The sequence below is a fragment of the Equus asinus genome, chromosome 15 (assembly GCF_041296235.1).
Source record: "Equus asinus isolate D_3611 breed Donkey chromosome 15, EquAss-T2T_v2, whole genome shotgun sequence".
Classification (NCBI taxonomy): Eukaryota; Metazoa; Chordata; class Mammalia; order Perissodactyla; family Equidae; genus Equus; species Equus asinus.
This window is the reverse complement of record NC_091804.1, coordinates 11376903-11403214: the sequence shown is the minus strand read 5'-3', so window position 1 is coordinate 11403214 and position 26312 is coordinate 11376903. Positions and strand designations below refer to the sequence as shown.

General features: G+C 43.1%; 1 protein-coding gene and 1 long non-coding RNA gene across 3 annotated transcripts in view; one reads left to right on the top strand and one right to left on the bottom strand.

The window, feature by feature from the left end:
• SPTLC3 (serine palmitoyltransferase long chain base subunit 3) overlaps window positions 1-26312 on the top strand; it is a 145706-nt gene that overhangs the window by 105295 nt on the left and 14099 nt on the right. For both annotated transcript variants that reach the window (XM_014865864.3, XM_014865865.3), the window contains exon 9: window positions 4009-4135. In XM_014865864.3, coding sequence (XP_014721350.1) covers window positions 4009-4135 — 127 coding nt within the window. The remainder of the gene's footprint in view (window positions 1-4008; window positions 4136-26312) is intronic.
• LOC106846836 (uncharacterized) lies at window positions 4532-6967 on the bottom strand. Its single transcript, XR_001401990.3, has 4 exons — window positions 6816-6967; window positions 6246-6335; window positions 5458-5539; window positions 4532-5348 (listed from the first exon to the last, which is right to left on the bottom strand). It is a non-coding gene; the product is annotated as an uncharacterized lncRNA (long non-coding RNA).

Here is a 26312-nt window from a genome sequence, read left to right as displayed (position 1 = left end):
GGTCCAGAGTCGCCTCACAAAAGACCAAAACTAACTCTTAATTCATCGATCCTGGTGCCCAATGCGGGGATGATAGGAGGGAATGAGAAACCAGGAATCAAGGCTTCCCAGATGCTCTGCAGAAGTTACTCAAGGAGCCCCACTTTCTGAACCACACAAGCAAATTAGCCCCCATCCACAAACTCAGACCCTGAGAGAGATTGGACTCAATCTAAAGGAAGTAAGATTGTGGGCAAGATAGTCTTACTGTTATAAGGGAGTCATATGCACTGATGAGGCATTTATTCCAACTAAGAATACTTGTGACCGTGGCTTTATGACATTTCTCAGAGAAGGAAAATTGGAGGTTGAGGATATTGAGAAGAGCCCGTTAGGGATCAAAGGAAGCTTTGTTTTGTTTCTTTGTCTGATCTTTGTCAGCAGTACCCCAAGGCCGGGAGAATATTGCTACACTAGTCCCTACGAATGCCGCTTGGTATCCACTATATTCTTGGGGACCCTCACCGCCCTTCCTCACTCCCTAAGACCCCTCTGCTTTCCATTAGACCATCAGGATTGACCGAGCCCCTGCTGAGTACCCACCGCTCTGGATTTTAAGAGACGTGTATAACTCCGTTCCCTGCTCTCAGGGAGGTTTCAGTCTCTGGAGAAGTAAGAATAACAGACAAGAAAGATTTAGAGACTGATGTGACTCAGTCTGTGGTTTAGGATTATAAACACGTGAGCATATTAGGAATTCTCCCTCCTCCCCCCAAAAAGAAGAGCAGTCTCTGTGGACTAGGAAAAGCACCACAGGGGAAAGTAGGAGAGCAGGTGTCTTCTCTGCGCTGCCTTGGTCCCCCTCACCCTGTGCCCAGCCAGCTCTGCTGATCTGGAGAAGTAATAGAGTGTGGTGCTAAGGGCCGGGACTCTAGAACCAGACTCTCTGGGTCCAAATCCTTGTTCTACCACTTCTTACTTGGATAATTTTCTGATCCACTCGGTGAGTTGTTGATCTCATCTATAAAAATAATACCTACCAGGTATTATTAAAGATAAAAATAGTACCTACCTCATACAGTTGTTGTGAAGCTTAAATGAGTTAATACACGTAAAGTTCTTAAAATAGAACCTCGAGTAGCCACTTAACATCAGTATGGTGTTAGCTCCTGGTTCCATCATCTGTTCAGAGGCCTTTAAGCTGTCATCAAGTCTGGGCACTCCTTTCTTTAAAAGGCCCCCCTTTTTCTTTCTGTTCTCTCCTACGGTTATCACCCTAATAAGGATGGAGGAAGAGCTGGGCTGAAAATCTTTGATTCAATGTCTGGGTCCACCAATGTGTCGTTACATAACCTTAGAACATTACCCTCTGCAAACTGAGGGAGCTGGAATAAAGATGCTCCAAGGAGTTTTTATATTTTGGTCCCCTCCTCTCACTCCATGCTCTCAGTTCTAAAAATCTCTGAGTTTGCAGTCCATTAACAATAATTGACAACAGCATCAGGTATTCCTATGCACCAGACACTTATCTCAGCACCATATATGTGTTAATTCCTTTCATTCTCATAATGACTCTGAGGTAAGTATTACATTATCTCATTTTTCAGAGAAGAAAACTAAGGCACAGAGAGGTTTAGTAACTTGCCTATTGTCACATACCAGTCAGTGGCAGAGCCAGGATTTGAACCCAAGCAATCAGGTTCCAGAGCCTGGCCTGTAACTCCAGGCAGGCTTCCCTTCAAGGGGACAACCCCTCATCACTTTGTCTTGGAAACACTAGCTTCTCCCACTACTCCCAATCGACTCCTCCATTCTTTGCCCATCAGATGCCATCTTCCTTCCTGATTTTAGTGCATGTCCATGCCTCTCCACTCCTCTGCATCTATCCAAATGCTTCAAGGCCAGATCACCTCCCTGAAACAGCCCTTTCCTGACTTGGATCCACATGACCCCCATCGTCCTATTTCCTCCACCCCACCCACTCTCTCCTAGTTGGCTTCCCCAGCATCCTGCCCGGAGGCACCAGCTCTCACCTGAGGAAGAAAACCCCTGCTGCTGCTCAGGGAGCCACGCTGAGCGTAGAGCTGAAAAGGACAGCATGGCTGCAGCTACTCTGCGAAGTGACTGTCTGTCTCTTTGAGGCACCCCCAGATCCTCCAAAGTGAGCTTCCTGAACACGTGTGGCCAATGTCTTGAGTCAGGCCATCATCATGCACATACTCTTAAATATGGTGAAGACCCACCCAACGGTTTTTATGAGATTCACTACACAAAAGAATAGGCAGAAACTTAATTTTAATTTTAATATAAGTGGATAATGGCTCCCAGGGACTAGGCTTTCTATCCGTATTCTCCCCTTGGACCCCCACATCCGGAACATAGCCCAGAGCAAGTCCTTGTACAAACTTGCTGGAAGGAAAGATGGAAGGAGGGAAGAAGGCAGTGGGGGCACAGGAGAGAAAGAAAGGAAAACAAGGAAGGAAACTGTTAGAAATGGAGAGAAAAAAGATTTAAATGGAGAAAGTGAAATGAAGAGAAGGAGAGAGGGAATCTGAGCAGAAGGAAGGGGGAAGGAAAGGAGGAAACAAAAAAAGGGAATGAAGAGTGTGAAATGATGGAGAAGAGGGGGGAAGGAAGTCGGGGAGGAAGGATGTGTGTAAGAGGGAATTTAGAATGAAGGACATATTGAAGGAGGAAGGAAGGACAGAATGGAGCTACCCCTGCCCGCCATGGGCCAAAGAGAGGCATCATGTCACCAACTACCTGTGAGACAGGCCACTCCCTTTACTGAGGAAGATGAACTATGAAGGTTTCAAATGCTTGTGAACAACCATTCTACTCACACCCCAAGAGAGATGGAAAAGTGAAGCGCAGGGCACAGTCGCAGGCTTGGAAGTGGGAATGGATATGGCCAAAGAAGACAGGTTAAGGAGAGATGGGCCTGCCCAAAGCAGAGCTCCTCCCAGTTCACCTTCGTGAGCAAATGATCAGAGAAGATACCTACTTTGGATTCCAAGCTGTTTCGTTGTGCTAGAAGAGAAAGTAGCTGATCCTTTACCGACCCGGCTGCTAATGCAGAGAGCTGAGCCCTCATCAGCCCATTAGCTTTTCTGCAGGACACTCTGAGGACCCCAGGCCATGAGCCAGTCTGATATATGGTCACCCAGTCTGGCTGGGCACCTCCAGATGCCAGTTCTGAGGCCCTCCCCACTGTGGTACTATGTTATTGGAGCTTCTTAGGGCTCTCAGCAGGCTTACCTGCGACCTTACATTTGGCCTCAAGAGTCAAGAAGGGAGTTGGAGAATCATTCCTACCAGTGAAGACCCACATTCTGTAGTGGGTCGGCACTCCAAATAGTGTTGTACGAAAATTCTAGTAGCTCCCTACTGCCCAAGGTATAAGCAGAGTTTATCTGGTCCAAACCTACACTCTGGTTTAATTTCTCACCTCTCCCTCCTATCACTCCCCTAATTTCTCTTTTCCTCTTTGTTCTTCATTCTTCAAGACTTAATTGCCCTTCCTCACCAGAGCCTTCCCTCTCTACTCCAGCCAGCAATAGCTCTCTTTCCTCTGCAGTCTGATAGCCCCGACGCATACATTAGTTTGCATGTCTTGTTACTTTTCCTACCATTACTGTTCCCTGGGCACAATCTGGTGTAATATGCTCAAGGGCAAGAATCGTATCCCACATTCTTTGCACACTGCTGAGTGCTAAACCAATGTTTGTACATACTAGGTACTCAACAAATATTTGGAAATCATTTTCCCTTTACACATCTAGTTTTGCCTTACAGATTTCAACTGCAAATTTACAGCATCCCACTTTTGTATGCCTTCTAGGTTTTTGAAGGAGAGGCTAAGAAAGGATAGAAAAAATAAACAATTTGGTGATGCCCATTGAAAATTGGACTGGATTTGAAAATCCAATGTCTTGTGCTATGATGAATGAGCATGGGACTAGATGTGATTCTCATCACCAACACTGAGATTTATTTACCTTCTTTTTTAATTTCTCTCCTTTATTAAAGGACCTTGTGGATTACTTACGGATTCACTCACATAGTGCTGCTTATGCTGTGTCCATGAGCCCCCCAATAGCAGAGCAAATCATCAGATCAATGAAACTCATCATGGGACTGGATGGGACCACACAAGGTAAAAGGGTCTGCAGTGATCAAAGCTCCCATGAGCACCTGTCCTAGACCTCTCTCGGTCTCCTTTCTGCCCCATCCATCCCCTCCCTTCCCAAACATACACCTTTGTCTTAATCTAACCCAATTTGTAAATCAAGCCGTGTGCTAATGTACTAGAACTGCTGTGAGCACACACACACACACACACATACAAATCCTTTGCTAAAGAAAAGAAAACTTTCTAATTCACCTCTTAATATGATCAGCAAATTTGGATAATTGTGTGCAATTAGTTGTGTTAAAATGAAGTAAATCGTGGTGTATTTGCCTGTGCTTGCTTGGGGCTGTGACTTGTGTTTCCCCGAGCACAAATTAGTCAATCTAATATTCATATTTTTGATCCTTTTATTTATTTTTTGCCATCCAAGGGTTGGGGAGGGCAAATCCACCACGGCCATTTGAGGACACATGGACAAACACACAATGATAACTTTCCAGCCATTTCTTTGACATAGGGTCACCGCAGCCAAAGTGTGCTACTTTGCTCAACCCAAATGAGCTTAATCTTCTTTTTAAAAAATTGTTTCATCAAAGCCTCTTGGAACTCTCCTTCCATCTTTCAGATATAGTTTACAGAGTTTCGACTATGTATCACTATGTTCACTATGTATCACTGTGTATCACTATTCCACTATGTATGTGGGGATACGGTGATGAATAAGGCAGTTCTTGCTGCCAGGCAATGTAGTGAGTGCCCTAATGGAAGGAGAAAATTATCCTGGCCCCAGAACTGGCCACTGGGCTATACAATCCGTGTGCCCCCACCCCCCCAGCTGATGTGAAACCATTGCACACTGTTGAGTGAAACTTTCCAAGCCTACTATTTCTGTAGAAGTATGGAGAGATCCATCATTTTTCTGTTTTATTAAGGCAACAGAATACTTTATTCACACACAAATTTTACCCAGATGCCTACAACATGAAACAGATTAGAACAGGGCTGGTCTGATTGAACTACCTCCATACCGATGGCCTCTGAGGTCCTTCTCCTGAGCCCTAGTGCCTCCCAGAACACTGGTTTGAAAATCCCCAGGATAAATCTGTCTTTTTCACTATCAGGAAAATGGCTTGTAGGTGATCTTGTTCCTCTATGTAAAATGCAGTGATTGATTGGTCTGTAAATCCCTTCCAACCTTGTCTTTTGGCTTTCACGATTCTGTCTCTTGTTGCATAGTCTGTGTGAAAAGGAAATGAAAATCCAATCTAGGGAAGCTGCATGGTGCAGTGGTTAAGGACATAAACTGAAAGTGGCTGCCTGGATTTGACTCATGGGATACTACTTACTCGCTGTGTGGCCTTAGGCAGGTGACTTAACTTATCTGTTCAACCCTGAGCAAGTGACTTCTCTGAACTTCAGTTCCTCCAGCTGTAAAACGAGGTAAATAATATTGTTAACACATACAAAATATTTAAAATTATGTCTGAAAACAATTTGTGTAGCAAGCATTTTATAATTGCTTGCTGCATTATTTGCTATTATTCCTGAGGTTCAAGAAGCATTGGGACCACTTCTCAGGGATGCTGTAGGAAGGATTCTTATTATGGAAGTGAGGGAAGACTAGATGTCCTCCAAGGTCCTGGATTAGTCAAGATAAGCTAAATTATGCCACGATAACAAATAAACCCTCAAATCTCAGCAGCTTAACAGAAACAAGGGTTATTTCTTGCTGGCACCAAGTCTAATACAAATCAGGCTACTCTCTGCACTGTTCCCCTCCCTGGGGGCAGTGGCTCAGGCTGCTCCTAGCTTGAGGCTTGGCCAACTCATTGTATGGCCTCCATGGTCACCATGGTAGAGAAACACTAGTCTGAAACATCTGACTTCTCAGGAAGCCAAATTAATGATCTTGAATTTCATGCATTTCTTAAGGGAAACCATTATTTGAGATTTAAGCTAAGATGCAAGTTAAATGAATTGTCATATAACAAACAGAATTATCCTTTGGTCTTCTTTTAAAGATGAATAACTAGGAAAAAGTTATTCTGAAAATTAGCATATGTCTCAATAATGATCACAAATTTCTTCAATCCATTAGCGTATATGTTATCAGAATCAGTAGATTTCCATGTACCTGACTTTACAATCATTTCCTTCCTTCCTCTGGATTGGTTCACCACTTCATCCCAGACAGAACTTACACTGTTTGATCACAGTTGAAGATCTGCAGAAAAATTACATTTCAAGATATTATCATTTATCCTTCGATAGTCGTCTAACATCAATTTTTCTTCCTCTGATGTGGGAGCTATTTCCCTTGGTTCTCTCCCTTAGCCTTATAATTGAAGAATTATTTGGTTATTATTTTTAACCTCCCAGTTAAAGTTTCTCTCTTCTCTTGCCATCTTAAGAGAAGACAAAATTTAAAAATACAGAGAAGGCTATGTGTACAGTCTGTTTTCTTAAAGCCAAGATAGGAGAACCAGGAAGAAGATAGGACCATTTCTTTTCAAAGAGATGAACAAAGGAAAGTAGTAGAAAAGAAAACTGACAGAATCATCAGCCAGGTTTCAGATGGTTCTGCCTGACATGTCTTTTGAAGAATTCAAAGGCACACGGTGAATAATCATGCTGTCCTCATTTACAACAATGCCTGCTTTAAATAAAATGAACAGGACAGGTTGGGAATATTGCGTTAACTCACCCCTTTCTGCCGAGATAGACTGATTCTCAGGGTAAGTTTGTCCAGAGCTCAGAGGGATGCACTACGTCATGCCAGAGCTGCCTTATAGGATCTAAGAAAGAGCACCCTGCTTTGAGCCTTCATCTTCAGCCCACTCTGCTGCAACTGTGATTGGAGCCTTTCAAGGCTTTGTTTCAGGTTGAGTTTGGGGCGTGGTGGGCCAGATCTGTTCCTTGATGAATGTCTTCACTTTAATCTGCAATGCAAAGCCATACGCTTCAAAGAAAGGCAAGCTACAGGAATAAGGTCAGTGTTCCTTTGAAGCCAAGGTTCAAAGATGAAATAGCAGTCCCACTGAAATGACAATGTTTATGCACAAACAACTACCTTCACTCTGCAGCCAGGCTTCTCGGGGAGTTAATGCACACAGGCTGAGGGGCTGCAGGCCACGCGTGCGTTCCACATGCACAGAGGCCCTTTTCATCTCCTGGCCTGTCACTTGTGCAATACAATGAGCCCAAAGTGGAGATTTGGTTTCTCCATCCTAATGGATGTTGGGTGGTCCACTAGCCAAACCAATGCTGTAAGCCCTTAAGGGCAAGAAATGTGTCTTGAATTAATTTGATGCTCCTCTGAGTGTCATAGCCAGTGCTAGGCTTAATAAATATGTCATGACTCAACTTCCATTGGCCTACTCAATTTCAGGTCAGTGTTTATGCTAAACAAGATCGAGAGGATGTTTATCTCATAGGCCTGGGAGCCAGGAATCAGTTCCACACCAGTTGTTGCGGCTGAAGGGATCCTTCAGTGATTGGGATCCCTCAGTGATTGACATCACTTTTGGAGAGGTCTGGAAAGATTACAGTTCAGTCATTTTCCTCATCTAGATGTAGCACAAGCAGCCACAAGAGGGTGAGCCCCAAACCATGCCAACAACTCCCCTAAAGAAAGTATTGTCAATGTTTGTCTTATTATTATTTATTTAAAGCTTTGATGTGCATTTTTTGGTTAATCAGTCAATATTCTTTTTGAACTCCCAATCTTGGCCCTGCCTTCCCACGCTCCTCTCCCCAACTCTGGGGAGTCATTCACTTCTCAGAGACATCAGAGGTTGTATCGCGTGAGGATTAAGGATGTGTGCTCTGCAGCCAGACGGCATGGGGCCCAGTCCCTGGCCGGCCATTCGCTCCATGACTGGCAAGGTGCCTACCTTCTCTTAACCTCAGTGCCTTCATTGTAAATTGGGGCTGTAGGGAGGATTAAGTGATAGAATATCGTTAATAACCTTACCATGATGCTTGATATGTAGTAAACACTCAATAAAAGTTAATGGTTACTGCTATTTTTAGCTCATTTGATTTCTTCACTCCCTTCTCCAAAATTTCCAATAGTTTTCACCCATCCTGGAATTCTTCCTTTCTCTCAGACCTTATGTCTACTCCATGAGCAAATGCTGCAGCACTTCCTTTGACATAGATCCAGAATCTGTTCACTTCTCATCAGTTCCACCGTTACCTCTATGGTTCTCACCTGGGCTACTACAGTAGCCTCCTGAATGGTCTCCTCACTTGTACTCCTGCCCTTCTATGACTTGTTCGCCATACAGAAGCCAAAATCATCTTTAAAACAAAAGGTAACTTACTCAGGGTAAAGTCCAGACTGTGGCCTTCAAGGCTTTCATGGTATGGTCTTCCATTTTTCCACCACTCTTTCCCTTGCTTGCTCTACGCCAAGCAGCTGGCATCCTTGCTTTTCCCGGAACGCGGGGAATAGCTCCTGCAGAGGGTCTTTGCACTCGCCGGCCTCTCTAGAACAGCATTTCTGACTAGTATCTGCATGGCCCACTCCCTCACTTTCTTTGAATCTTTGCTCAAAATCAGCCTCGTTAGGAGATTGGCCCTACCTTAAATCGCCCACGTTCCCTGTCCCTCTAATTCTCCTCACCTTGCCATAGTCTGCATAGGGTTTACGAGCACCTGACAAATTATGTATTTGTCTCCTCATTTTCTGTTTTCCCTCACTAGGATGTTAACTCCAGAAAAACAAGCATTTTGTCTATTTTATTCATTATTGAGAACAGTGCCTGGCAATTACAGGTCCTCCACAAATATTTGTTGAAAGATAGAATCCTTCCCTCTTTTCCTCTTAACTCAGCACATAAATGACCCTATCACCTTCACATCTCTGTGCTTGATTCTCTCCCTTTGTCTTCTAAAGGCACTGGCCCCTTTTCTCAACCTTGAACTTATTCATTTCCTTCATCCTAAAAGCTTCCCTTACCCTTCTTTCTCTTCAGACAGCCACCAATCTCATCCCTTCCGTTGCTGCAAATTTTACCGAAAGAATGGCTTATTCCTCCCACTTCCCCCTCCTCCTCCCCACCCAGCATTCAGCACCTTCAGCCTGTCCTCTGCCCATTTCCATGGACTTTGCCTCCTCAAAGGCCATGCCTCCCCACCTACTCTATAGTCCCTTCTTAGCTGGGTTTGATTGACCTCTCCACCTCATTTTCTCCTTGAAAATGATCTCCCCTTAGTTCTAGAGATGCTCTTTTTTTTTTTTTTTTTTTTTTAATTTTCTGTCTGTTATTCCTCCCTTTTCTGTTAGGCCTTTTCCCTGTCTGCATTTGCCAGAATTCCATCTTCTGTTCTCTTTACATTTCCCTCTGCCCCAATATGCCCCTTCCTCTTTCCTTTCCTTTATGTAGAAACATGGTCCTCAAACTTAAGTATGCATCAGCCTCACCTGGAGGGATCGTGAAAACAGATTGCTGACCCCGCCCCCAGGGCATCTGCTTCAGAAATGCTTCTTGCTGTTCTCCATGTGATGCTGATGCTGCTGCTCCAGGGACCACACTTTGAGAACCATTGCTGTAAAATGACCTCATAGTCATCCTCTCCTTCTCATCAAGCACTAATCGATTATGGATTTCTTATGAATAGAAAGCATCATCATATCAGCAGCAATCAGCTGGGTGCCTGACACATAGTAGGCCTCCAATACATATTTTCAAGTTGAATTAAAAACAAATGTGCTAAGCCTCAATTATGCTCTTGCCATGATACAGATGCTGATAAAATATCTGTTTAGGGTCATCTTTTCATCAAAAGGACTCAAGCAAAATCTCTGAGTGCTTAATATCAGCCATCTCAGTGACTGAAATTGCTAATCAAGATCAACTTCTTCCTTGGAATTCTTGCCAGTGCTTATGTTTGGTTTTGCACCTTATATTTATATACTAATTATAATACCACTGATGTCTGAAAAAGTTTCCCTCTTGTCCCCAATTGTGAAGTAATGGGAATGCCTGATGGGAGAGAGCAAATGACTACAAAGCATCTTATAGCAGTGATTCTCAAACTGTGGGCCTTGAAGCAGCAGCAGCAGCATCACCTGGGGGTATACGAGAACCGCAACAAGCACTTCTGAATCAGAAACTCTGGGGGCAGGGTCAGCAATGTGTTTTAACCATTCTTCCAGGTGATTCTGATATAGGCTCAAGTTTGAGAAGCACATTTTTACATAAAGGAAAGGAAAAGGGGGGTATGCTTGTGCAGAGGGACAGTAAAGAGAACAGAGGATGGAATTCTGGCATGCAGACAGGGGTACGGGACCCAGAAGAAAAGGAGGAGGAAAAACAGACAAAAATAAGAGAATACTCAGAAAAGAAAAGCATGAAACACATCTTGACCCACTTCTTTAAACCCCTGTAATTCATCAGCACTGTTCACTCAGTTCCTGTGAGCAGCTCGCCTGTTCCTCCCCAATCCGCCGACCACTTACTTAGCTATCAAGAATAGCAGAGCTTTATGCCCTCATGAAGAACACGTGCCTCACAACAGGCTCTTCCTTAATCCTGGGCTGTCAAATAACTTTTTGAAGTACGTAAAGTCATTAAGAGTTCGTGATCACAACACTGATTATCCCATTTGATTTGATAGTAGGCTTCTGGCAGAGATAAGGCTGTTTCTCTAATAACTCGTCTCTCAGGCTGGGCAGGGTACTATCCACAACAGTTAAATTCTTTATCTCTTCAGTGCATCTTCAATAGGTAGAATCCATTTGGTGAGAAAGGAGATCCCCAGTGGGCAAACCACTAAGTTTAAATGATAACAAATTAAGTTTAAGTTAAAATAAATTATGATAAAATATTTCATGTTCACAGCTTGGAAAGAATGGCTTTCCCTATCATTATGTGGAATCTGCTTGACTTTGCACTATAATTACCACCCTCCTGTTGGCTACTCATTTTCCTGCTATAGTGGTTAAAATTTTGATGACACAGTGTCACAATGATGTTAGCACTTTTCTAAGCAAAGATGGTCTGCGCAACCTGATGTACCTATTGAATATCAGATACTAAGGTTCTTGTACTTTCAATTTCATGTTTCTCAATCATCTTAGCTATTATTGATCAAACTTAAATATAATTACCTCAATTCTCCACTTTCAATATGAAGAAAAAGTTTCACAAGCCTATCAGAATATGGAAACCCAGGTTTTGATGAACCTTAGCAGGAAGGCCAATATGAAAAGGATGGGGAAACTGAGTCTGCAAACCAGAACTAAGTACCCCTAGCCACTGCACCACTACAAGAAACTCTAGCTTCCTTTGCCCTTTAGAAAATCAAAAATGTGATCAGCCCAGGATCTGAGGAGGAAGTATTAAACAGACACATTCCCCGACAGAGGGCCTCCTCACGCTAAATTTTTCTGAGGTTTTATTTCTTACATGACTTGGGAAGTATTCAAAACATCACATCTGTGAAGAAGTTGTTACCTTGGCCCCAGAATTCTGTTCACACATCACATATTGCCTTTGGCAGAGTTGGGGAGTGAAGGCTCTCAGTTAATGGGATTGCTCTTCTTGTTTCCTCTGAGAATCGGCCTCTGGGAGGAAGGCTCTCCATTTCCTGAAATGAGGAGGTGAGATCTTTTAACTCTACATTTGCTTGTATTATGGTATCACTCTTTTATGGTGATTTCGCCTGTTTTAAAATTAAAACTGAGTACTCTCTCTCGTCATTGCAAAAATCCAGGGTTCTATTCACTGAAAACATCTGAGGAGCTAAAGATGCCTCGGTTTTTATGCAAAAAGAAACAAGCAATGAAAAAATGGTATATATTCTGTTAGTTGAACAAGTTCAAATGATGTTCAAAAACAAAGATAAGTCAAAAATCATCACTGATAAAATTTTTCTTAGCTCCAGAAACAGAGAATCTCTCTACAAAAGCAAAGAAAACAGTTGGGGCCTTCTCTGGTTTTCCAGCCCCTTTTCCTCATTTTTGACCCCTGGCCCACCACACAGGCCTTCCTTGCTCCTGACCCCGTGGTTCTGCTACTAGAGCTCATCTCTCAGACAGGTTCAGAACCAAACTTGCAGCCCAGATAAAATCTGGACTCGGAACAGCTGGGAGTGGGGGTCCATGCTGGAGTGACCCTTCTAGCTCCTGCCACCAACCAAGAGGGACCTTCCCTAACCCCACTTTCTAAACTATCACCCCCTTCCTTGGGGGTGACTCTGTCTACTCCCTTATTCTACACCATTTTTCTTCATAGCCCTTATCACCACCTGGAATTATGTACTCGCTTCCTTGGTTTTTGTCTCTCTCTCCCAGGAGAATACAAGTGCCATGAGGGCAGGGACGCTGTCCCCAACCTCAAGCAGTATATGTTGGTGAATGAATGACCCCCTTCAGTGTAATTTTGGCCATATCCCATCAACTATTCACCAGGCATCGGAACCTCCTTTATGCGTGCTCATGGTAGTTCTTCCATCTGGAAGTTCCCTCATCTCTCCCAACAAGCCACTATACCCATTCTTCATCCTATCATGATGGCCGCAGTCAGACAATAATCGTTCCCTCCTCCATCTCATGAAATCTTTTGCTCCTACTAGGTTGGTTAACACCCTCCAACCCAGCCCTCCAAGTAGGTAGTGATTAGTTAACTAATTGTGCCTTAATCATCCAATATGTGAATGAATGCATACTGAATGACTGGATTCAGGACTCAGCAGATTTTCTAGACAAGCCTTGAAATCTAATCATGATCCATAAACAATTACAATATCATTTCTTTACTGGTTACCTATAGAATTATTTTGGTTTAAATGCTGGAGTTACAATCACTTCTTTGATGAGTACATGCATGGACCAAAATCTAGAGTTCTTTTTCTATTCTTTTGACAAATGAATAGTGTTACATTATTGCATATACTAAAGCTTTGTCTAGACACAATCCAATATAGAAGTGAGTAAGCTGGATAATTCAAGCCAATGCTACCCAAATAGCAGAAGCAAAAATGGAGTTTTTCCTTTAATTATCTAAGCAGTTAGCTGAATCCCTCACTTAAGGTTTCCTATGGAGACACTATCCAAAGCTCAAAAGTGCATTTGACTTTTTTATACACAGTAATCAGCAAGGACTGGGCACCATCTAATCCTCTCTGTCCAAGTCAAAATACATTTCTAAAATAGAGGAGAGTAGGTTGATTCTTAAGCATCCAAAATGGCATTTTCCACTGAGCGTGCTGGAGAGAACTCCTTCCCTCCCCTCCCTTATCTTAATGATGATTTGCAGTTAGAGTCTTTTCAGTCAAGAAGCTTCATGTTTTCATGGCATTTCTTGGCAACTAGTAATGAGAGGTTGAGAAACTAAAACCACCACAGAAAAATTAATTTCCCTTTACATCATACAGGCAATGAAAAGTAAAAGGGCATTAGGATTTTGAATCCTTGAAAATTTTTCATAGTATCTTTCTTTATAAGGCTAGGATTACTTAAGATAAATTAGTTGTTGTAACAGACAAACTCCAACAAATCAGTGACTTAACAGAGTAGAAATCTATTTTCTGCTCATAGAAAGTCCAAAATGGGCGTTCCTGTTGGGCAGGTACTTGTCTTCCAGGAACCCAGCCTCCTTCCATCTTGTGGCTCCTCCAGCTACAACACATGGCTTCCAAGGTTGCCACCAAAGGGGTAAGGAGCATAGAGGATCATGTGTGTGATGGTTTCAGAGGCCGTAACTGGAAAGGCACATTTTATTTCTGTACATGCTCTATTGGTCATAACTTTGTCACATGACCTTCCTAACCACAAAGGAGCCTGGAAAATGGCATTTACTGTCTGCCTAGGAGAAGGAAATGGGTTTGGTGAAGAGCTAGGCAGTCTTTGCCACAGTACTTAACCCCAGTCCAGGACATTCTTTCCCCAGACTTTCTCATGGGCATATACTGTAAGAAGACATTGTGTATTTTAGACAGCTTCCCAGTCTTTCCTTATTTACTCAGTAAATAAACTCTTGAACTGGAATGGAATAAAAGTGGCTAAGGAAAAAAGAAAAACAAAGGACTGAAGATAGATCTCTTTTCTTTTTGTAGGGACTTTCAGGGCTTCTAGTCTGGTTTTTACTACAACCACTTCTGCTTCTTTTTCATAGAACCGAGACCCAGGCCATGGCAGGTACTGAGATCTTTATCATCACTATGTTGCTAAATCCCCCAATGCTGTGTATTTTTTTGGAGGCAGAAAATGGACCCTGGGCCTAATGCTTCCCCAGAAGAAATTAAAATGGCATGAAATTGGAACAGCTTTGAAAGTCAGGCCAGAACAGGAGGAACGGATGTTTGGGAAAGAGTAACACACTCTCAGACTTTCAGGACTTCTTTTTTTGGAAGGCGGAGGTGTGATGAGGCAGAAAATTATAATTTGAGTCATTATCAAAAAATTCAAAATGGCAATTTAAAACAAGCAATTTAACAACATGGACATTTAAGCTAGCTATCTGAATTGGATGGGTTTATTTTGAGTCACCCCAACTCTCTCATTCAGCCACACTTTCGTTCTTTTGGGACCATGGATTAAAAGGTGGCTAAGAGCCTTGAACAAGGATGGCACCGCTGTTGCTCATCATTTCAGCACTTGACTAGCCAAGGTAACGAGTCACGAGAGAATTCTGAGCCCAGGCAGAGAAATGAAACTAGTGACTTCAAATCAAGATTGAATTCATATGAAAATACAATCCTGCTCAACAATGCTTTAAGCACGTCTACTTTGGGAAGCACTAAAAGCTGTGTGCTTCTGTCGTTACGTCTCGTTGTTATGTTACGGGCAAGTTCACTCCAGAAAATTCATTATGTACCATATGTGGGATTTTTAAGAAATTTTTCCAAAGGCTTCAATTTCTGTTCTTTATTCAGTTATTAGCAGAAGGAGTTGACTAAAATGGCAAGGTCTTTCAAGTACCTTCATTCATTTATGAACCTCACCATTTTTCTTTTCTATACTCTCTGGAGAAGAAATGTAAGATAAAGGAAAAGAGAGAGAGACAAAATAGAATGCATTCACTCTGGAAAATACAGCCACGCTTCATTTTTAAATCATTTTGTCTGGATTATTTCATTCATCCTGATCTTTTGTGAAATTGTATCTTGAGATTGGCAGGTGAGGCATTGACCCTGCTTCTAACCCGACATGGACTTGGAGAAAGTGGCACCAGCACCTTCCAGCTGTGACCTTAGACCTTTGCTCTGGTCCCTGGAACAGGGCACACATATTTTTACACTTGAGTTTGATAGGTTTGAAAAACAAGAGTGACTAACTGGGAAGATTTAGGGCTTTGAGGCGGGGAAAGAAAGAAGTACACTAGGTGACAGCAATTCGCTCTCAAGAGTGGGATTTTCTCACTTTTCTACTGTTTATATTTGACGTGAGATACATTCACAAACTTCTCTCTTAAGATGTTGCTTTTCTTCAGCACAAGCTGGGTGGGGCTGCAAACTACACTTATCCATCGGCACCATCAAGCTTATCTTGTGGCCATTCTTGCTAGTTTACCTTCACCCGGAATTCTGTCTCTCCCTCAGAGAGAGAAAGAGACAGTAAAAAGCTAAACAACTGTGATTAGGGCGATAAAACTATGATAATTAGACACAGAGTTTTAAAAGGTCTTCTCACGTTTCTCAGCATCTGCCTTAGCAGAGAGTTCAGCTAATACAAAATTGGCTTCCTACAATTTCTTTTCTCCCCTCAAACCCAGCAACATGTTAGCTCTGTCCCTCTAAAGTCTCTCAATGAACACAAGAAGGGTCCACAGAGCATTGCACCCAAAAGGCCCCATCTGAGGACCCCGGCATTGAAGGCCCACGGCATTGTTGAGGGAGGAACCAGCTGCTGCTTCCTAAATATATTTGCCACTTGGTTACCAGCTGGAGACGCAGAAAGAGGCAGAGAAAGAGACAGAAGGCACGGAGAGCTCCGTTTTCTAAATGGTTTCAGGCCACTGGCATTTCAGCAACAGCTAATACAGAACAGATGGCGGGCGCTCCGCTCTGCTGGCTTTCAACTGAGGGGCTGCCTCGCTCAGTGATTAATCACCTGTGCTGGGGGGTAAAACAGTTCTACCTGGTCTTTTTGTGTGTGTAGACCTGAGGTTGGGGTTAGCAAGCAAGGTGACAGGCATTGCCTGTCAGCCCTATTGCTGATTACGTGCATGTAGGACAACTTATCTTCATCCAATAAACACAGAATTAGTCAACAAACCAAACTCTAGCTAGCAAGGGAAGTTTGTCTGGTTGGGCAGAAATGGCTTGCAAAATGTTCCACAACCTCTGTGTCTTCATTTACCTCACTTAAGAGTTAGCCAAGGGTAGAATTTTATGGCAGCTCAGTGAATTCTGCACTCACTTTGAGGCCTTAAAAAATTTCCCTAGCAAGAGTGTAAAGAGAATCTGTTTGTCTTGTGGAGGGTATGGGGGAAAAGGATTATGTGGCCACTTCCTTCCACCCGTCCTACAAACAAGAGATCCTTTTACACCACGAGTCCTGCAGAAGCTTCCTCCCCACTTTTGTTTCCTCTGCATGGATGGCCTCTGAGATGGGGGCGTTCCGATGTAACACACATGGAACTCCATGTTAGTTCAGTACAACTGGGGAAGGGAAGAACATGATTCCAGCTGTAGCATCTTTGACAGTGAAGGGAGCTGCTGTTCCACATTGATCTTTGTTTTTCCCATCATGGGTTCATTTTCAGCTAAGTAGCAAAACCCCCAAATGCAGTGGGGCCCTACCCCCGTCCTCTGGAGAAGTTTGTGGAGAAAACCAGCTAGCCTACAGCCACAGCTGGGGAGAATTAAGCAGGTGGATTTGTGCCTGGAGAAGCCCAGCATGTGGCCTGGTCTAGAGAGAATGTATTAGTTTTCTATTTCTGCATAACAATTACCACAAACTTAGTGGCTTAAAACAACACCCATTTAATATCTCACAGTCTCCTGGGGTCAGGAGTCTGGGCACAGTTTGTTCCCTGCTCAGGTTCTCACAAGGCTGAAATCAAGGTGTCAGCAGCCTCCCTCTTTTCTGGAACTCAAGCTCCTCTCCCAAGCTCACGTGGTTGTGGCAGAATCAGTTCTTTGGGGTTGCAGGAGTGAGGTCCCTGTTTCCTTGCTGGCTGTCAGTGGGGCCCCTTGGGCTCCTAGAGACTCCCTGAATTCCGGCCCACGTGGCCCCTCCATCTTCAAAGCCAGCAATGGAGAATCTCCTTCATGGCGGATCCCTGTCTCTCTCCTTGAATCTCTTTCTTCAGGAAGAGCCCAGTCCCTTCTAAGGGCTCACTTGATTAGGTCTTAAGTGCTGGCTAATGTCCCTCAAATTGATTTCACTTTTATAAAATGGGAGGACTTTATGTAGTTACATCACAAGTGGTCATATGCTTCAACTTGAATGCTGAGAATGAAAATTCTTCTAGCGAACACTTAATTCTGGTAGATAAGAAGATATTGGAGACATGTCCTGGGCACCAAAAAGACTGAGGAGTGCACAGGAACAGCCAGATTGGCTGTAGGCACCAGAGGTCAGTTCTGTTGATCTCAGGGGTCCAGCCTTAGAGGGCAAATCCAAGTAAGTTCAGTGGTTGGTTCAAATGAATGGTTTTCAATATTTTTGAGCCACAGAATTTTTTTCAGGTGAAATGTACATAGAAGTCCATTTTATTAAATATATATATTTTTAAATTTTACAGCATTTGTATAGGGCTTATTGTGTGCCAGACACTCTTCTAAGAGCTTAATATTTAATCCTCATAACACTATGAAATGGGCATTGTTGTTTTTATTATTATCATCATTGTCACTATCCACACTTTGCAGGTGAAGAGTCTGGATTACAGAGAGATGAAGTGCCTTACCCGAGATGGTAGAGCTGATTTTGAACCCAGGAAACTGGGCTCACAGTCCTTGAGCACTTGGCCATGATGCTGTAGTTGTAGTGGAGGCAGGTTGGGGGGATGGTCTGACCTCCCACCTGCTGAGCCTCTCCCTCCATTTTTCCCTGCATTGCCCCTCCCTGAGGCTTCCTCAGTGCACTCTCCCCAGCAAACACTTCGAAAATCAGAGGTTTGAGTCATGTAGGCAGCTGCCTTGGATAGGGCTTCCTGGTAGCCACTTTCATGTGCACTGTTTCTCAGAGCCCTTTCAGGGGACCCCATTAACCCGGTTACCCAGCCCAGGACCTGTCCTTTGCCACCTTCTTTGCATTGTTGCTGCAAATCAGAATAGTTGCTAACACACATCTCCTCATCCACCTCAGATATTTGCTGCCACTTGGGCCTCCTAACTTGTTTTGCCACCTCCTTATCCCCTCATCCTAATCCATGCAGTATACACTATGAGCTTCCTCTTTCTAAACTCCCTCAGAACATGGCATTTCCCACTCATTATGCTGCCATGGCTCCCTATTACCCACCAAGAACTTCCAGCGCTTAGAGTGGCATTTGCAGCTCTCAGTGGTCTGATTCCACTCATCTTTCTCATGACTAATCCAAGGGTTGTAGGCAAGGGAGCCATTCGTTCACCCAGGGCCCTCATCTCCAAACTTGCACGTACAAGGTGTTAACTTACCACCTCTAGATCTTTGCTCCAAAGTCCTAGAGCATTTCTTCCATAGGGCATTCAATTTCCTACCTTCCATTCTGATTACATTAATTTTCTAGTCTATAAGCTCCTTGAAACTAGTATATTTATTGATCTTTTAATCCTCTACTGAACACAGCAGCCACCCACACGTATAGGTACTAAATAGCATTCTCCCCAAAGTCCTGAGAAGTAGGTGGAGCAGCTATTATTATCATTCCCATTTAACAGATCAGTAAATTGAGGCTCAGAGGTGATGAGTGACTTGCCATTCTTTATAGAAAAAAGAAAAGGGCAGATGGAACCTGACACACAGATCTGTTGACTAAGCACAAAAATGCTTTGAAACAAAATTGCTCTTTGGTGTCTTCAGTTAAGATCAGCCTTACTATCTTTGTAGAATCACTACCCACCGGGCCGGCCTGGTGGTGCAGTGGTTAAGTGTGCACGTTCTGCTTCCACGGCCCGGGGTTCGCCGGTTTGGATCCCAGGTGTGGACTTGGCATCGCTTGGCAGAAGCCATGCTGTGGTAGGCATCCCACGTATAAAGTAGAGGAAGATGGGTGTGGATATGAGCTCAGGGCTAGTCTTCCTCAACAAAAAGAGAAGGATTGGCAACAGATGTTAACTCAGGGTTAATCTTCCTCAAAAAAAAAAAAGAAGAGTCAATACCCACAATATAATTTATGACTTCGAGCTATGGTTCTTAACTGGGAGTGCACACTACAGTTACCCAGGGAGCTTTTCTAAAAGGTCTGCGCCAGTCCTTCTGGAGCATAATCTCTATAGAAGGGGCTTTACTGTGCTATTCTAGAACAAAAAATATTCCCGGAAGACTCTGGTGTGTTCTATTTAAGAATCACTGATTTACAAAGCCCCTAGCCTCTCAAATTACCCCATTTAATGTGTAAAATTTCATAATTAGTGACTTGCAAAGATACTGCTCTCTATTTAAATGAAATTAACATTAAATCTTATAATTCATTCTGTAAGTAATTCATGAAGCACTACTATGTGAAAAGCCTACTACCTTTGTCCATATTTGTCTCATGACTCTTCTCAGTTGTATATGATTTGATGCCTGCCCTGTCTATTTTTAGATCATGTCTTTCCAAACAGCCTCAGAATTTTTTCATCTTCTACTCCACCTTAGCAGCTGGCCTGGCTCCTGTATACATAGTGAGTGCTTTTCATTTGAGAAATGTATGAATCTATGAATCATGGGACTCACACCTCATCAGGAATGAGTTTACCAGCTTCTTTCCAAAGAGCAGACTTTGATAAACTTGTAGGCACAGCCAATTTCCGGGTCAGTTGAATAACGCATTAATGATCTCCCAGCCTCACTTTCCTTATCTGTGAAGAGGGCACAAAAACACAGTTCCTGGCTCATGGTAGATGCACAAGAGATGTCCATTCTCAACTCTCCTTGTGGATTAAACCACTGAGGTGTATTTGAGCAGTGGCAGGGGAGGTGGAGGCAATGGCGTCTTCTCGGAGCCCTTGAAATCAGGCCATCAGACAGCGGTCCACCCTTGATGTCCAGCCTGCCTGCTCCTGCATGCATTCCACAGGGGCATGACTGAGTGGCCTGGAGAGTCCTTGGAACATGTGTTTGTGACTATAAAACATGCTGTAACCTTGGAATCCGGACATCAAAAGAGAGAGCTTCAGTGCATGATAAAAATGTGCGTTCCTCTAGCAAACCACTCCAAAAACTGTTTTCTCCATCCCACTGGGGAGCTTGTCACTGCTAATGTGATTCTTATGATTCTTGCCGCTCCATAGCCTCTTGATCTTTACTGAGATCTCTCTGCCCCTGAGTGTGTTGGAAACAAAATGTCCTGTCTGGTGTCCAGAACTTAAAATAACAGACACTGGGTTCCTGCTGCCACGTTGAAATTTTATTCAAACGTTTCTCCCCAACACCCCTACCCCCCGCCCCCTCCCCATGCCAGGGGAGAAGCCGAGAGTGAACAGGGAGACGAGGAAGGGGAAGAGACGGAGATTAGGCCTCCTTAGACCACTGTAGGCGTTGTTGAATATCAATTTGATTTTTCAGAAAGATTGACTGCTTAAATTGTGAGATATGATTTATGGAAAGATTCTTCCCACCTCTAAAGAAAAGGACCACATTTTCCAAGCAGTGCTGCCTAGGAGTCTGTTTGAGCTCATCCAGTCTATATTCTGACTGTGGTGTGTGCTAAACAATTTAAGTAGGGAGAGCAGTGTATATTTCTGTACGTGCATTTTTAAGCCCTGGAAATAATCAAATAAGTCACCCCATAGCATCCGGGCATATTCACATTTCCTCTGTTACAAAGTGAGCTTGCAAAGTCTGCAGAAAATAGAAGGTGGCATCGGTATTGGCTCGCAGCTTCATCCAATCCGCCTCTTTCACTTAGTCTTCCAGGGGGAAATGCCTTTCTCTTTTTTTGCATACCAATGGTTTAACAGAAAAGAAATTTTCTTTCTTTAGCTTTCGACAGGTCATTCTGGGAGTCTCCACTGTCCGCAATTCCTTCTGGCCCTCTGGAGATTGTGTTGTCCCAAACATATTTTTGGAAACACCACAGACGATTGTTTTTATTAGGGGACTACAAAGCTTTGTAGTGGGATGCTTTGTGTTTTATTTGTTTTCCTTCCCCTGCCCCAGCTGTTTTTGTTTTAACAGCATTGGAGAGAAGGTTAAAGTATTTGTGGCCTCCGTTAACCTAGCCCATCTCTCAAGTCAGCAGAGCTGGAAATCTGAATAGATGGAATGGCAACATACCGATCATCTGCCCAGATGGGTTCACCCATGGTTTTATCCACCCTCATGAGAGGGGTGAGGTTGATAGTAGAGTTAATCTCAAGTTGAGTAAACACTTTGGAGCAGATAGCTCTCAGGGGAACAGATAACCCCCACAAAACATACTATCGAGCACCTGAGAACTCAGTATCTGCTGGGATGTAATCATGCCAAACAAGAGGCTTCAACATACGCCCATCTATTATTTCCCATGTCCGACCAAGGAGCATGACTCAGCCGGGACACAATCAGGCACCTAACACAGCCATGCATGGACTTGGGGGTGGACTGGTAATGGCAGCTCTTTCTGAGAGATCTGAGTCTCCTTGGCTGTACCTTGTGAGAACCAAATCTCAAGCCTGGTCCCATCCGCAGACATCTTGATTTAATTGGTATGGGGTGCAGCCTGGGCATGGGAGTTTGCCAAGCTCTCCAGATGATTCTGAGGTGCCACCGAGGCTGCTGAGAGCTACTGCCAGATGATAAAATGTAATTAGCCCTTCAAGCACCCCGTGCATGCCAGGCGCAGTACTAAGCACTTTCCTGCATCAGCCCCTTTATTTCTCTCGATCTTCCTGTGAAATAAGCTTATTTATCCCCATTTTACAGGTAAAACAAGGTTTTAAGGCCTTGAGTTGTCCAGGTGGAGTTTGGTTCCTAATCCATTTAGCTCCAAAGCCTATTCCTTTTCCAGAGAACCCCGAATATAGCAAAATAAACTTGTATGAACTCTCCAGGACCCTACATAAAAGATCATCTCGTTCACCCATTTGTCTGAGCAGGAACCTTCCCTGGCTTCTATGTAATATGTAGAAGAAGGATCAGAAATATTTAATTAGGGACTTTGGCTGTTACAAAGGGAATGTCTGCAATGCCTGGTCTCCATGCCATCCTGCCATGACCATCCCTGTATGAAAGCACAAGTGCTAAAACTTCCTTCTACTTTTACAAAGCACTCTTCAAACAAGGATCTCAAAGCACAACATAATTCATAAAATCACCACATCCTGTTTAGATGAGTAGCATTTTATATGTACAAATTCCTCTCTGCCCCCAGGCCCTCCAAGAATAAGAGAATGTTTCCAATTTTAAAGAGTGAGCAACAGAGTAATTGAAAGGAGCTGTATCTTGGCCAAATCAAAAGCCCTCAACGGCATTTATAGTGACCTATATGAGAAAACATGGCCACCATGAAATGTGTCATAATGGCATGTCAGCCATGCTGTGCTTAATGGTTCAAAGACGGGAAAGACAGGGCAAGAATAAAACATTTGGTTCTTAAGAGTCAGCTAGCCCTGGGATCGATATTCTGATCTGTTTGGTCAACTCTCCAAAGGATCTAGAAGCAGTAAAATGATGACATTAGCTGATGATCCAGTTACTTGGGTTAATCAAGGCAGAGGGAACAGACGGGGCCAATTAAGTAGCTGGGCAGCCCAATGATAGATGAGTCATTATGGGCAAGTGCAAAGATAATGCCACTGGGAAAAGCAATTTAAGTCATTCATGCATTTCCAGGCCAGGAAATCCTTCTAGTCTTTGAGGGGAATCATTTAGGAATCATCAGACCCCGCCTGATGAAGTCATCTATTCATTGTGCAACTAATGATCAGCAAAAGAGCTGAATACACAAGGCGACAGGCCATATGGAATACATTTTGGTGGCTGGGATGTATATCTGTGGCTTCATTTGAATCACCTTCTTTACAAGTCTTACTCTGGCCCTTCTTTTCTTTTCCTTCTCCTGTCCTCAATATTCCCCTACTCCCTATTTTCTCAGCTCCCTAAACACACAGTTTCAACGTATGGATGAAATTTTTTTTGAAAGTAAAGACAAATATTCTCCTTCCTGATTTCTAGTTCTGTCCTTCAAATAGGTTGCTCTCTGCACACATACAAGTTTCCAGGGGATACTTTGATATGTTATAAAACAGTTCTTTTTTTAAGCGCCAAGAAAGCTGTGTCTGTGCAACAAAATTTATATAAGTGGTTCTACACCTCTCCGAATCCGTTACTTGTTGTATTCATGTTGCAAATCTGGAATTTTGAGGGGTGAGGGCTTACCTTTTCTTTTGAAGGAAGTAGGTAGGAAAATAAAAGCATCTATGAATTAGAGTAAACTATACATGTAACTTCCTGTTTCTTTAAAACCAAAGTCCCAACCAAGGACCCCAAAGTAAAGGTTATCAATGACTGCCATGTTGATAAATCCAATGAACAGTCTTTCATCTCCTGATTTATCTTCTCCCTCCCTGATTGCTCCTATTTGTCTCCCTCTTAAGTTCATTCTCCTCTTCCCAGCTGTTAAGTGTTGAATTCTTCAATCCCTGTCCTCCCTTTTTTTTAAACAACCTACCCATCCTTCTACTCTCATCTTGCCCCACACTCAACCATGTCTTACTTGTTTCTCAACCACAGTGTCCTTCTACAAACCACAGGACCATTGTACCTGTTTCCTGTGCCTGGAATGCTCTCTTCTGGTTCTTTTCCTGGTTAACATTTTTCCATCCTTCAGATCTCAACTCACTCATCATTTCTCTACTTTCTCATACTTGATCCAATCTCTCTAATACAGGCTCTCATAACACCACATAGCATTCTTTACAGCGCCCATCAGAGTTGCAGTTTTACATCCATTTCTGTGGTTATTTAATTAATGTCTGTCTCCCTCGCTAGACTATAAGCTCATTCCTGTTTCTTCTCTTCCTGTTGCTACTGACTAACCTTGCATTGCCCACATCTCTTCTTCATGGATTACCATAGCTTCTACTGACCAATGGTTTCCTCTGCCTCATAGATTCTGATAATAAGCTTTTCTCTCAATATCCCTCAATTTCTAGTCTTACTACCAATTATTGGTTCTCTCTAAATTTTTCACATTCACACTGTACCAGCAAGGGAATCTTATTGGTTTAACTCATATTTATTATCTCTGACAAAGTTACTATAATAGACCAATTCAAGGCTCCCTGGCCAACACCCAGATGGACCGCCCTTGGGTGAAGGCTGTCCTGCATCCATTAACTGTGGCCAGCATGGTAGAGTTGAGAGGTCAGCTTTCCTGAGGGAGTACAATAAGCCAGATGTTTTCTCCATCACAACTTGCTTGCTGAGAACTGGCAGAGTTGGAGAGGAATCTTCCTTGAGAACTAGGATTGAGCGAAGGGTAGTAACAGAAAACAAGTAGGGAAAATTGAAGCATTCAACATCCTCCTCCTTGGTCAGTATTCCACTTAACTAAGTCTCCATTCCTTGGCATATATTATTAACACATTTAAGATGTCACAGAAGTCAAGTAGATTTTGGCCTGATGAGCAAAGAAAAACTTTCAAAGGAAGATGTGAAGTATTTTGGGAGTGATCTGGGAGTGAAAAATGTCATGTGATTGGATAAAGAAAGTACCCTTTGGGGACCTGTCTGCTTCTGGTTTGCCCTTACTTCTCAAGGGTAGCGCTTCCGGCTCTCCATCCAGATTGAAGGGGGTTTACCAGTCCTCCCCTGTGGCAGGCCCCAGACTCTACACCTTGATGCCCTACCCCATCCCTCACAACATCGGGCTGTTGGCAGCTTGCTCAGCTCTCAACCTCCCAAGTGCCTCTGCTAGAAAAATTTGGTATAACAATGATCCTAACAGCTGGCAGAGATCAATTTTATTGAGCTTACAAAGAAGAGATGGTCACCATCCATTATCTGGGCAGACATCATTCATTGCTGCTATTGGGCAAAGCACCATAATGTAGGAGATAACAGCACAGATTCTAGAACCCAAATATCTTTGGTTCAAATTCTGGTTCTGCCACCTAACAACTATGTGAACTTGGATAAGTTACTCGGCTCTTCCTCATGTATAACACAAGATTATAGCATCCACCTCAATACAGTTTTTGTGAGGATTAAATAAATTATTAAATATCAAGTGCTTATAACAATGTTGATTTTATGTGTTTGTGAACTCCAGTAATTATTGTTGTTGATACTATTATTGTCTTTTAGAGGTAACCCCATCCAATTAGTGGCCACCTGTGTTACTCAGGACACATTTGGTTATAGGTTGTAGAAATTCAGCTCAAAATAGCTTAAGTAAGAAAAAGAAATGTATCGGTTCACACAACAGGGACAGTTCAAAGGATGGACTCACTTAAGCATGGCTAGACCCAAGAGTTCCAATGATGCCCTCAGGAATCTTTCTGTCTTGTGCTTTGATTTTCTTCTGAGTCAACGTCATTCTCAAGGAGATTTTCTCCACACAGTGACAAAAACATAGCTTGAGGATGACCTCATTCTTACACTTCTTCCTCAGGAGATCTGAAAGACTCTACTAGACCCAGGTTGTGTTCCAACACTGAACCAATAATTAGGGGATGAAGTAGTCCAATTGGCCAGGCCTTGGTCACATGCTACCCGTAACAAAGAGGAAAGGTGGGACCAACTCTCCCTGAACATCATGGTTCCCTGAAGGAAGGATGCTAAGCAGGAAATTTGTCTAGGCACAATCTTGGGTTATTTCTCCAAGAAGGAACTAGAGGACCATGATTGACATGTTTACTGAAATTTTCACCCATTTTCCATGTAGAGAGTTACAGACACCCAGGAGTGATTTTCAAAATATTGAATAACTGATAATGCAACAGCTCTGATCAGTTTAATGGACACCTAACCAATCAGAATGCAGTCAGCTGTATCAGCACATTCCTGCTGAATTGCAACCTTGCATCAAATTGCAAACATTGCACTGATTTCAAGGAGACTTAAACATGCAGTCCTATTCAACCTTCCTTATTGAGCAAACACTCCCTAGTTTGGGCTGGTTTCTCCACTTAC